Genomic DNA, 11,745 nt, shown 5'->3' on the forward strand with positions numbered 1-11,745 from the left:
GCACCGTTGACATTTGGGGCCGATGACTCTGCTGGGGAGAGTCGTCCTGGGCATTGCAGGATGCTGAGCAGCCTCCCTGCTATCTCCCCACTCGTTGCCAGTAACAACTCCACTTCCCCAGTTGTGACAACCAAAAATAACCCTAGACATTGCCTAATACTCGCTGGGGGCAAAGCCTGGCCCTGGTTTAAGACCTTGGCTGTGAAGCAATCTCAGGGGCCATGGCTGAGGTGATTAGATGTGTTGCAAGAGCTGCTCTCCACCTGGGCAGAGTGTGACTGTTACACACTTGGGTATTTGCAGCCCGGCGGCGGGTTCAAATCTCAGCTCTCTCACTAATAGGTGGGGCGACACTGAGTAAGTTGCTTCTTCTCTCTGTGCCTCAGTTTCTTCATCTGCTCAGAGAGGATAATGGTCATACCAAGTTGCCAGTTCCTGGTCTAGCGTTTTTCAAATGAGGAATGTGAGGATCAGAGAGATGAAGTGAATTACTTACAGTCACATGGGCACCAGTGGAGCACCAAGGACTAGAACCCAAGTCACTTCACCCCTCTCCTGCCCACCCACAGCTTTCTCAGGCTCCCTCAGGCCTTCCCCCATGGGCCACACCCTCCCGGCTGGGTGTCATTCCAGGGAGTGTCTGAATGCCTGTTCAGTTTGGCCGGGATGTTTTCAGGGGTCAGGGAGAAGTGCCACTGAGCTTCACAGACGCGTGGAAGAGACATTTGCTTTGAGGATGGCCCAGGTGAGCAGGAGCTCAGCTTGTTTCAGTCAGCGGGCTCTATTCACCTGGGTGACCCTGAACCAAAGGGTAAGATGATGAAGCTAATAACAATGAAGATGAGGACGATGTGCGAACTAGAAAAACCACCTTATGTGATGGCCACAACACTCTTAGAATGGATATATTACATCAAACCATATGAAATTGCTGACTTTTGACCCACAAAATCAGAACTCTGTGTGATCCAACCTAATACAATGATCTCATTCTATAAATGAGCAAATGGAGACCCAAAGGCCTTAAGTCGCTTGCCCTGGGCACAGCAAGTAAGGAGAAGACTGAGGATCTAATTGCTTTGATTCCAAAGCTGCACTGCATAGCATTTCCTACTCTTCTGCTATTCAGCTCCCTGTCCTGCTCTTGATGACTCGCCTGCCAAGAGAGTAAGGCACACATATCTCCGCACACAAAAGCTTCGTGACTTGCTCGTGCTCTCTTCTGCACGACAACCATGTTGTCCCTTCTTCTCTTCCATCCGGACTCCTCCGTCTTTCTCACTTTGCTTGTCTGATCTATCCCCAAGCCCTGTTGAGTTTACTCCTTAAATGCCTTGCCTACCTGGACACTTACTCTAATCCCGCCTTCGTCTCCTGCTCAGGTCCCACAACAGCTTCCTCCTGGGCCTCTCCGCTGGCATCCGCCCCTGCCCCCTCTACACCAAAGCCTCAGTGGTCTCTGTAGTACGCGGATCTGACTCCTTCGCTCTTCTGCCCTAACTCTCCCATGGCTTTTCCTGCTGCGCTTAGCATGAAGGCATCCCCCTGCCAGTGCCCAGGCTCTGAGGGTCTGCCCCTGCTCAACTTTAGGGACATCTTCTTCCCCTCGGCCACCTTCTTGGCTCCCTGAGCTCCTCCCACCTTCTGGCTCTTCCCCCAGGGCCTGTGCAGCCTAAGTTCTCTCTGCCCAGAATGTGTTTCCCACTCTCTTCTTTACCAAGTTCACAGCTGTACTTCCTACAAGTATCAGCTCAGAGTCACTTGCTCAGGGAAACCCTCCCTGATCTCCCAGACCTAGGTCAGGTTCTCTTGTTATACTATCTTCTAGAACTCCTTTCCCTCTGAGCAGTGTTTATGTTTACACATTTACATTCATTTGTGTGATAAATGTGTGCCTCCCCAACACCTCCGCAAGCTCTGTGAGAGCAGGGGCCCCGTGGACCAGCCCTGCCTGGCACCTGGCACACATACTCTGGTACTAGGATGGCTAGGGGACCGCTCCCTCTGATCCCCTTCTGGATGTCCCTCTGCCCTGTGGGGTGCACTCCCATTGCACCTCTGACCACTACAACCATTCTTCTCCCTCCTCTTGGGTAGCTCCTATGCACCCCTCCAGGCCTTGCCCCCCGTCACTCTTGGAAGCCCCCTGAACTGAGCCGGCTGCTATCACCTTTGGATTACTTTTTCCTCTGCACCCTGTCCTCACTCCTTTCTGCACCCCACTTAGCATATCATAAAGATCATGTTTCTACTCTCTGTTCCTTGAGTGCCTCTGAGCTCCCTGTGGGCCTCACCGCATCCCCAATGCCCAGCACAGCATCTTGGCCCCAGAGCATGGAAGAGGGTGGTGCTGGAGTGAATGCAATGCCTTGTCTTTAGGACGAGAAGCTTCAGATTGGCTTTCCTGGTACCCAGGCATCCTCTCCTGGCCCTCTTCCCGCACCCACACACCAAATCTGTCTATAAAACAGGTGTTTCCCCAACAGCTGGGAGAGGTTTTCACATAATCTCTCCAGTCAAGGAAAGTAAACATGCAGTGCCCTCCTGAAGCCACCCCTGTGGACTTAAAATGTGGACACTGACAGGTAGCAAGGAGCCAGGGACTCTCACATACATTGCTGAACATTCATTTGCTTAACTATTTGATGGTTAGCATAACATATCTACAACACCTAACATTGGCAAAGGGCACATCTTTTGAAGTTATTACAAAGTATAAAGTGGATTCTAAGAAATGTATGCATTTTTGGACTTCCGCCAAGATGGAGGCATAGGTGGAAACACTGTGCCTTCTCCCACAACCAAGTTTGAATACAACAAAGGTTTAGTAAACAAAGACACAGCCAAAGAACAGAAAATTGAACTATATGGAAGTCCGACAACAACGAACTGTTCAACGGGGACAGGTAAGAGGGGCAGAGCCAGCAGCGGAGCAGGGTCGGGCAGGAAAGATCCCCCGACCCAGGCACGCAGGCAGCGTGGACCCAGTCAGGGTGTGGGGCAGACTGACCCGGTCGCACATTTGCGCACAGTGAGATGGACCACGCAGGCCCCAGCGGGCAAACCCAGTGGTGGAAGGCTGACCACAGTGGCACATTTGTGTGCAGTGGGATGAAACGTTTGGGCCCCAGTGATGGTGGCAGCCACGGCGGCAGCGGCGGGAGGTGGCAGATGGGACCGCCATTGCTCCTCTTTGCCCCCGCCCCCATGTATAGCGTCACAACTCAGTGACTGAGTTGCCCTGTTCTGGTGAACACCTAGGGCTCTGATCCTGATACACAACAGGCACGAACAGCCCAAAAGATGGCGCAAGAAGAACTCAAAGTCCCAGAGCCAATAACACTAAGCGACCAAGAAATAGCCAGCCTCTCAGATGCACAGTTCAAAACACTGGTCATCAGGATGCGCATAGAACTGGTTGATTATAGCCACAAATTAGAGGAACATATGAAGGCTAAACTAATTGAAATGAAGAGAAATGCACAGGAAACCAATAGTGATGGAAAGGAAACTGGGACTCAAATCAATGGAATGGACCAGAAGGAAGAACGAAACATCCAACCAGAAAATACTGAAGAAACAAGAATTCAAAAAAATGAGGAGAGGCTTAGGAACCTCCAGGACATCTTTAAACGTTCCAACATCCGAATTATAGGGGTACCAAAAGGGGAAAAGAAACAGCCACGATTGGAAATCTTATTTGAACAAATAATAAAGGAGAACTTCCCCAGTCTGGCAAAGGAAATAGACTTCCAGGAAGTCCAGGAAGTTCAGAGAGTCCCAAAGAAGGTGGACCCACGAAGGAACACACCAAGGCACATCATAATTACATTAGCCAAGATTAAAATGAAGGAGAGAATCCTAGAAGCAGCAAGAGATAAGGGAACAGTCACCTACAAAGGAGTACCCATCAGACTAGACTGTCAGCGGATTTCTCAAAAGAGACCTTCCAGGCAAGAAGGGGCTGGAAAGAAGTATTCCAAGTCATGAAATCCAAAGACCTACAGCCAAGATTGCTTTATCCAGCAAAGCTTTCATTTAGAATGGAAGAACAGGTAAAGTGCTTCTCAGATAAGGTCAAGTTGAAGGAGTTCATCATCACCAAGCCCTTATTATATGAAATGCTAAAGGGACTTATATAAGAAAAAGAAGATGAAAAATATGAACAGTGAAAGGACAGCAAACACACAGTTATTAACAACCACACCTAAAACAAAAGCAAACCAAGAGGACAGCTAGATCAGGAGTGGAACCATAGAAATGAAGAACACATGGAGGGTTAGCAACAGGGGAGTGGGAGGAGGAGAAGGGGGGAGAAGATACAGAAAATAGCATAGACAGGTAGAAAATAGATAAGGGGGAGGGGAAGAATAGTAGGGGAAATATAGAATCTAAAGAACTTGAGATACGTGGTTATAAACTAAACGGGGGAGAATGGTGGGCGAGGGTGTTTGTGGGTGGAGGGGAATGAAGGTGGGAGAATAGAACAACTGTAATGGTATAATCAATAATATATATATATATTAAAAAGGAAATGTATGCATTTTTGAAAGCTTATTTACTTGAGGATTTACTTAATTGAAGATATTTAAACCTGTTAATATTTCAGGGGTAATTCTTAAGGCCACCCAGACCAGCTTAGGTAACCGATTGCAGATACAGCTGATTAATTGTAAAATCATCCCAGCAGCTAGTTAGAGCCCTGGCCTTCTCCAACTATATTCTCTCTCCGAAGCCCCTTCCTGTCTATTAGCCTCACCCAGTGCCGATGACGCTGCCACTCGGGTAGCCCCACATTCGCCCCACCTACAAGCATTGCTGCAGGTGGGACTCTCCTCCCTGAATCACTGCAGCATCTCTGCTCTTTCATCCCTACCCTGTCCATCCTACAAATCTTGCCAAGCTGCTTCCCTGCACCACAGCTCTGGAGAGGTCATGCCTGGGCCCGAGTGTTCAACAGCTCTCTGTGCTAGTTAAATGGAGCCGACACTCCCAGCGCGGAGCCAACACCCACACCCCCTAGGCCTGGTTGTCCATCCCAGGCACTCAGCCACCAAGCCCCAGTCTTTGGCACGCCTTCTTGAATTCTTCTCTCGCTGCAATTCTTTGTCTGTGTGCCCGCCCTTTCCATCTTATATTGCACCTACCTGTGCAATCATACTTATTGTACTTTCCTATGGTTGTGAAACTCCTTTAAGAGATTACATTTTAATCCTTTCTTTAGCCAATCTCTTCCTCAAATTTTTTTTCATCAGTTCACTTTTTAATTTGTGTCAACATTTTGCCAGGAAGAATTTTCAGACGCACAGAGAGTTGAAAGCATTTCATACCCACCATCCAGGTTCTGCCATTAACACATTGCTATAGATTCATCCCTCTATCTGTCCATCCAGCTTGCTAGTTGGATGCATTTCACAGCAAGCTGCAAACATCAGTGCGCTTCTCCTCAGATACTTCAGATGAATGCATAGCTAGAGGTCAGTATTTGTCTATAGCTCTTTTTAGTTCTTTTTAGAGCAAACTTTGCCTACAATGAAATGCACAGTTCGTGAGTGTACCATCTGTGAGTTTTGACAAATCCTTTACCTCCTTCTTAATGCAAGGCTTGCTCACAATAACTGAGCCACATTCTCCCCATGCATTTTCCAAGGGGGCAAGCAGTGGTTCTTGGGAGAGGCAAAGAATCTTAGATATTACTATGGTCCTTGGAATCTCCAAACAGGTATACAGCATATCTATGATATTAAAATTTCATGGTGGAGTGATTTTAGAAACAAAATGTCTCAAAAGAGTCTTTGAGAGTAGAGGAGGAGGATGATGGGAAAAGATTGACAAACATCATTCTTTGCTAGACAGGAAAGAAGAAACTTTGAATATGTGATGAGATTTAAATGGAACTGATGTTTCTGAAATGCCTAGAACAGACACATATAATAAAAATCCCACATACGTTCATGATAATCACCAACACTTATTGTGCACATACTGTGTACAGGCACTATGCTAAACTTTTCATGCACATTATCTCATTTAATCCTGCACCCCCTCCACGATGGACTCACCATTATTATTACAGACAGGGAAACTGAGGCATGGAGGAGTTGGTGTAATGGTTCAATGTCAAATGCCTGGTAATTGATGGAGGCAGGATTCAAACCACTGACTTCAGAACCCCACATTGAGATGTCCTGGGGAAGTGACCCCTCTCCTCACAATGGGGTGAGGTCACCTTCTAGTGAGAGGACAGAAAGAAGAGATAGATGCAATTATCTAGTATGCATAGCCATCAATGGCTTGGGACTGACAGATGGTGTCCTTGTGTCCAGGGCCATGATGATGACCGCCTGTGATCTCTCAGCCATCACTAAGCCCTGGGAGGTGCAGAGCAAGGTATGGACCCCTCCTGACCCAAGCAGAGGGGGATTCCAGTACAGGTGATAGCAGTCAAGGCGGCTTGGGGTCCCAGCTACAGAGGCAGCCCACCTTTGTTCTGGACTCCTCCAGCAAGACATGGAAACCACTTTAGGACCCCTCCCATGGAGACAGCAAAGTGGGGAGGTGGGGCATGTGTGGGGCTTATGTTTTTGCTGAGCTGGAAATCCCAGTGGAGTAGAAGCAAGGGACCAAGCAGGAGGCTTGAGATTGGGGCTTGATTCTGTGGGCATGTGGGGGGTCTGCCCATTGCAGGTAGCTCTGCTGGTTGCTGCTGAATTCTGGGAACAGGGTGACCTGGAGCGCACGGTGCTACAGCAGAATCCCATTGTGAGTAGAGAGGAGACATCAGCCTGACACGTGGTGTGTGATCTCATCCTGATGGACACTTGTGACTATGCCATGTCAAAGAAATGTGTTTGCTCCCCGGCCCCTGCCACAGAGCTTCGCGACTTTACCATAGAGATGACCTTTTGCTAATGCAGGGGTTCTCAAAGTGCAGACCACTGTGAACCCCATGACTTGGGAGCATATTAGAGATGCAAAGTCACAGGCCCCACCCTAGACCTGCCTAAGCAGAAACTCAAGGAGTGAGCCCAGCGACGTACCCCCTCCTAGAGTTTGGGACCCCTACTCTTATGTATGTGTCCTTCATTCAGCTAAGTAGAGATTGGCAAGTGGAGGCCAGAATGTGGATTTCCCTCCTAGTTCCAGCAGTCTGGGAGCCAGACTCCCCTGGCCCTGCTCTAACAGCACAGAGCATGCAGGGGAAGGAAGATCTCGTTTGTCCAAGCTGAGACCTATTGACGTTGACAGTTAAACTTGAAAGGGTAGTTAGCCAGCTCCCCACTGGAGACCAGGTAAAGGTCTCACCGAGGGCCCAGGCGAGGGCAGGGCTAGGAAGTAAAGGTTAGGTAAAAAGAGAGACATTCTAGGGATAGAATCACAGATACAGAGATGGGCTAGACCTGTGAAATGCTAAAAGTGCTGGGGTACCACGTGAGGCTTGGGCAGGGCCCCAGGGAGAGTGGTGGGCTGTGAGAGTGGCAACAGACATGAACAGCAAGGGCCTGTGGGCTGTGTGATTCTCTTCTTCCTTTTCATACCTTAAACTGTAGAGAGATTGGTTAGTGAACTCTACAGACCCATCAGTCAGCTCTGGCCACAAGTAGCAGCCTGCCATTCTAGTTTTACCTATTCCCCCTTCCCCATGCATTTCTTAACCTTTTGGCTGAAGTATGTTAAAGCCTCAGATGCCATTTCTTCCATGAACACCTTATAGTGTGTATTTCTAAGAGATGAGAACTTCAAACACAAACACAAACACACACACACACACACACACACATGACCACAATACCATTATCACACTCAAAATTAGCAATATTTCTTTATTATCACTTAATCTCCAGTCTGTTCATTTCCAATTGAGTAATGAAAATAACTTAGCTTGACTTTTTCAAATCAGGATCCAATCAAGGAACAAACTCCTTCTTCTTGTGTTTTTTAAGTCTCTTTTCATCAGGAGTCAGTTCCTCGTCCTCTTTTTCCCCCTTTGCCTGCCATTTACTCGTTGCAGAGTTGGGTGTTTTGTTGGGCAGTTTCCACGTTGTGGATTTGGTTGTTTACAGCCTTGTGGTGTTACCCTGATCCCTGTATTTCCTGCAAACTGCTAGTTAGATACGGAAACTTGAGCAGTTTGAGGTTTGATCTTTCTTTTAACAAGAATGCTTCGTGGGGCGGGTGAGGCCCCCACCTGTCAGGCAGGAGGAGCCCAAGGCAGTTAACACTTTCTCCCCCGTAACAGCCCATGATGGACAGAAATAAGGCGGATGAACTTCCCAAGCTGCAGGTTGGCTTCATTGACTTTGTCTGCACTTTTGTCTATAAGGTGAGTCCCTTGCTTTCTCAGGCCCCATCTTTGCCTTTGTCTCTGATAAAGCTGGGCTTCCCAAATGCCATCTGGACTAATACAGCCTGGTAAGTGACCAGTGCAGGTATTTTTTTGAAGCTCTTCTGCAGCAGCATTTGGTCCTCGGGACAGCCCTCTGGGGTCTCATGGGACAAATGCCTGAGCATTTCAGACTTGGAAGGAGGAAGCACAGCAGATCTACTTCCTCCCAACTTCCCTAGCTGGTGGAAGCATGACAGTTCGATCTTGAGCTCTTGCTCAGGGTTAACGTCTCCCTCTTGAGAATCCCACTGACCCCAATCCCATATAATCTGTGCCCCCATTCACCTCCCATCTGTTCCTCTGACTTTGGCCATGTTACACACCAGGATACAGAGGCCACAGATGAGAAATGACAGGCCTAGGGTCACCAGGGTCAGCCATAAAATGGGATCACAGCCCCCGCCCCTGGCCCCCTAGTCCAGGGCTCTTCTGTTGCATGGGCTGTGTTGTTTCTGTGAGGAGGAACTTCACAGGCTCCCCAGGCTCCCCAGACTCCCCAGGCCTCTCTGATATAACACAGGCTGATGGGGTTGGGGGTGCGGGGGGCGGGGAGGCTGTGTTATACCTGAATCAGCCTCCACCTGCAGCCCAGACCCTGGGCCATGGCCCCTGCACCAGAGGCTCTGTCTCTTCCAGGAATTCTCCCGTTTCCACGAGGAGATCACTCCCATGCTCGACGGGATCACCAACAACCGCAAGGAGTGGAAAGCACTTGCTGACGAATATGATGCCAAGGTGAAGGCTCTGGAAGAGGAGAAGCAGAAGCAGCAGGCAGCCAAGCAAGGTTTGCGGGACAGGGGGGACGGGGAGGATGGGGAGGACAGGGAGGACGGGGAGCCCGGACCTTCACGTGGGCGCTCACTGTGCGCCTGGCCTGGCCTCAGAGCCTCACATACGTGGTCCTGTTCAGGCCTCCCCACCACCAGACTGTTGTCCCCATTCCACAGGAGGGCTCTGAGACTCGTGGGAGTACTGTGGCCAAGTAACACCGTTAGTAAGTGGCTGAGACTGCTTCTCCAGACTGAGGCTCCCGGCAAAGATCCCCTCACTGCTCCGCAACCAGTGTGGGACAGGTTCCAATTCGGAGGCTGTGGACATAGGGCCCTATCCAGGGAAAAGGGGAAAATCTAAAATTATTGGTTGGAAGGAATTTTAGAGGTCCTATTTCCAGGCTTCTGTCTGATGTTTGAATCCGGTCTGTACTGTTATGAGACTTTGCTTGCACACTACCAGTGATGGAGGGCTCACTACCTTCAATGAAAGTCTCATCCAGTGCCACTATTAGGAAGCTATTCCTTGAACTGAAACTATTCCCCTTGTTCAAACTTCCACCTGGTGGACGGAGGCCTGCCTTCAGGAGTCAAACAGGATTCGTGTTTTCCCATCTCTTCCCAGTTTACAGCATGCTCCCCCTCCCCCAAGTCATTTCCTTTACTGGTTGTGTGGCCCTTGTCCCCCTCACAGGACATGGCTTCTGGTCCTCACCGCACCCTGCCTGTGCTCCTCTGCACACTGTCCCTCTACACGTGGTTCTCAGCACAGACAGGTCGCCAGCTCTGCTCTGCTCTGTGCAGGGCGGGTGATTCTGAACTGGCAGCTACAAATGTGGGGCCATGCCTCATGGTTTCGTAAGTTGCACTTTGCCCAGCTCCAGGTGGGGTGGTATCACAGCCACCCCAGATTTGTATCACAATTACAATTTTCCAGAAAATGGCGGTCACGTGTCCAGAAGAAGAAGTGCCTCTTTCTAATCTGCCCAAATTGTCTCAGGGGCTAGTGGCACGTCTCTGCAAACTTCTGGCCTGCAAGATGTCTTCTGTTTAGCCTGCGTTTGTGTAAAATGTGAACCAGCTGTGTACATTTAAAACTGGGGATATTTCCAGTTTTAAAAATCCAGATTTCCAGCATGTTTTGTAAAAGACAGAGATCTGGCCCCCTGCCCCTGCATTTCTGCATGGTGACAGTGAGCTAGGGCTGGGTGGCAGCCCCTGCCCGCCTGTTCAGGTGGGACAGGGTGTCTCTCCAGTGGGCACAGTCCCCACCACTCCCTACTGTCTCTCAGACATTGGTGCCAAGTGGGGTGGCCATGTATCATCATGCTATTTTTCTTAGTGTGGAGCAACGTCCTTGCTTTCTCAGGTCCCTCTTCTCGGCTTGCCATCAGCCTAAGTGGTTATCTGCTGCTGGTCTCGGAAAACCCCGAATTTCTGACTCTTGTCTGACACCAGGGCAAAGGGGAAGCCCTCCTGCAGCCTCCTCTCAACTGGTGTCCTCTTTCTGTCTGACTGCAGCAGGAAATCAGCCTGGAGGGAGCCCGGGACTCGGAGGGGACGCCCCGGCGTCCAAGTCATGCTGTATCCAGTAGGCCTACGGGGATCTGCTGACCGAAATGGCCCTGCCCTTCCTAGGAAGAGACCACCCAAGCCGGCGGCAAACAGGACACCTTCTTGAGAAGTAATAGAGTCATAGGATTAAAAGCTGAATGAGATTTTAGCTTACTTCTTATCTAGGGGCTTTCAAACAATGTTTCAGCCTTGAGGATTTTTTCTTGAGCTAAAACCAACATTCTAGCTTTTGTAGACATCAATTAAATATATAATTAATGCCAGACTCAAGTGCTTACTCAGAATCATCCTTGTTCTCATGCTTTCCTTTTCTATTTTATTACAACCATTTTCAATCACTCTCAAAAGCTGAGCACCATACAATGAATCCGCACCCATCACCCTATTCCAGTATCGAGATTCTGCCACATTTGCTTCACCTGTTCTTTTATATTTTCCAACTTTTTCTTGGATGAAGTATGTAAAAGACGATTCCAGACATATCATTCCAGACATAAGGGAGTATTCTAACACCACCCCATCATTACCACATGCAACAAACGAACACCCACAACCAAGCTGTGGTTGGTGCTGCGGCGAGCTGTCAGGTCCTCTATTGGAGAGCCAAGGGCTGCTTTGTGGTCCAGCAGCTGGGAGCGATGCCGGCAGACGGCCCCTGAGTGGGCCCCTTTGGGGATCACCTCAGCTGCTTGGAGACACTTTGCCCTAAGTCACACCCTTTCCCTGTGTGGCCTGCATGCAATGACTGATCCATGCCAGGTGTTAAGGTCTGGTCCTTTTGGCCCCACAGGGGACAGCTGTGCAGGGCTATCATAGCTCCAGGACTCCTCATGGGGTCCCCTGAGGCGGCCACTGGGCTCACTTTATAGCTCAGCTTCTCCTTCTGCCCACTCCTACCACCTCTCCTGCCCCAGGCGTTATTCCCGGGGGCTCCTTTGTAATTGCCCTGCACAGGAGGTCCTCTGCGGCGGCTGCCTTCAGGGGAACCCAACTCGGACAGGGGTCCTTCTCCCC

At 49.6% G+C, this 11,745-nt stretch overlaps 1 protein-coding gene across 5 annotated transcripts in view; it reads left to right on the forward strand.

Annotated features, from left to right (window-relative positions):
- PDE6A (phosphodiesterase 6A) overlaps window positions 1-10,999 on the forward strand; it is a 54,567-nt gene extending 43,568 nt beyond the window's left edge. For 3 of the 5 annotated variants that reach the window (XM_037044932.1, XM_037044933.1, XM_037044934.1), the window contains 5 exons: window positions 6,327-6,390; window positions 6,688-6,762; window positions 8,240-8,323; window positions 9,023-9,170; window positions 9,851-10,663. In XM_037044932.1, the coding sequence (XP_036900827.1) occupies window positions 6,327-6,390; window positions 6,688-6,762; window positions 8,240-8,323; window positions 9,023-9,170; window positions 9,851-9,969 (490 nt within the window). In that variant the 3' untranslated portion in view covers window positions 9,970-10,663. The other 2 variants (XM_037044931.1, XM_037044930.1) reach the window with 2 other exon arrangements.
- Window positions 11,000-11,745: the final 746 nt, after the last annotated feature.

This window comes from Sturnira hondurensis, unplaced genomic scaffold (assembly GCF_014824575.4).
Source record: "Sturnira hondurensis isolate 20B ecotype Veracruz unplaced genomic scaffold, ASM1482457v3 Scaffold0004152, whole genome shotgun sequence".
Lineage (NCBI taxonomy): Eukaryota > Metazoa > Chordata > Mammalia > Chiroptera > Phyllostomidae > Sturnira > Sturnira hondurensis.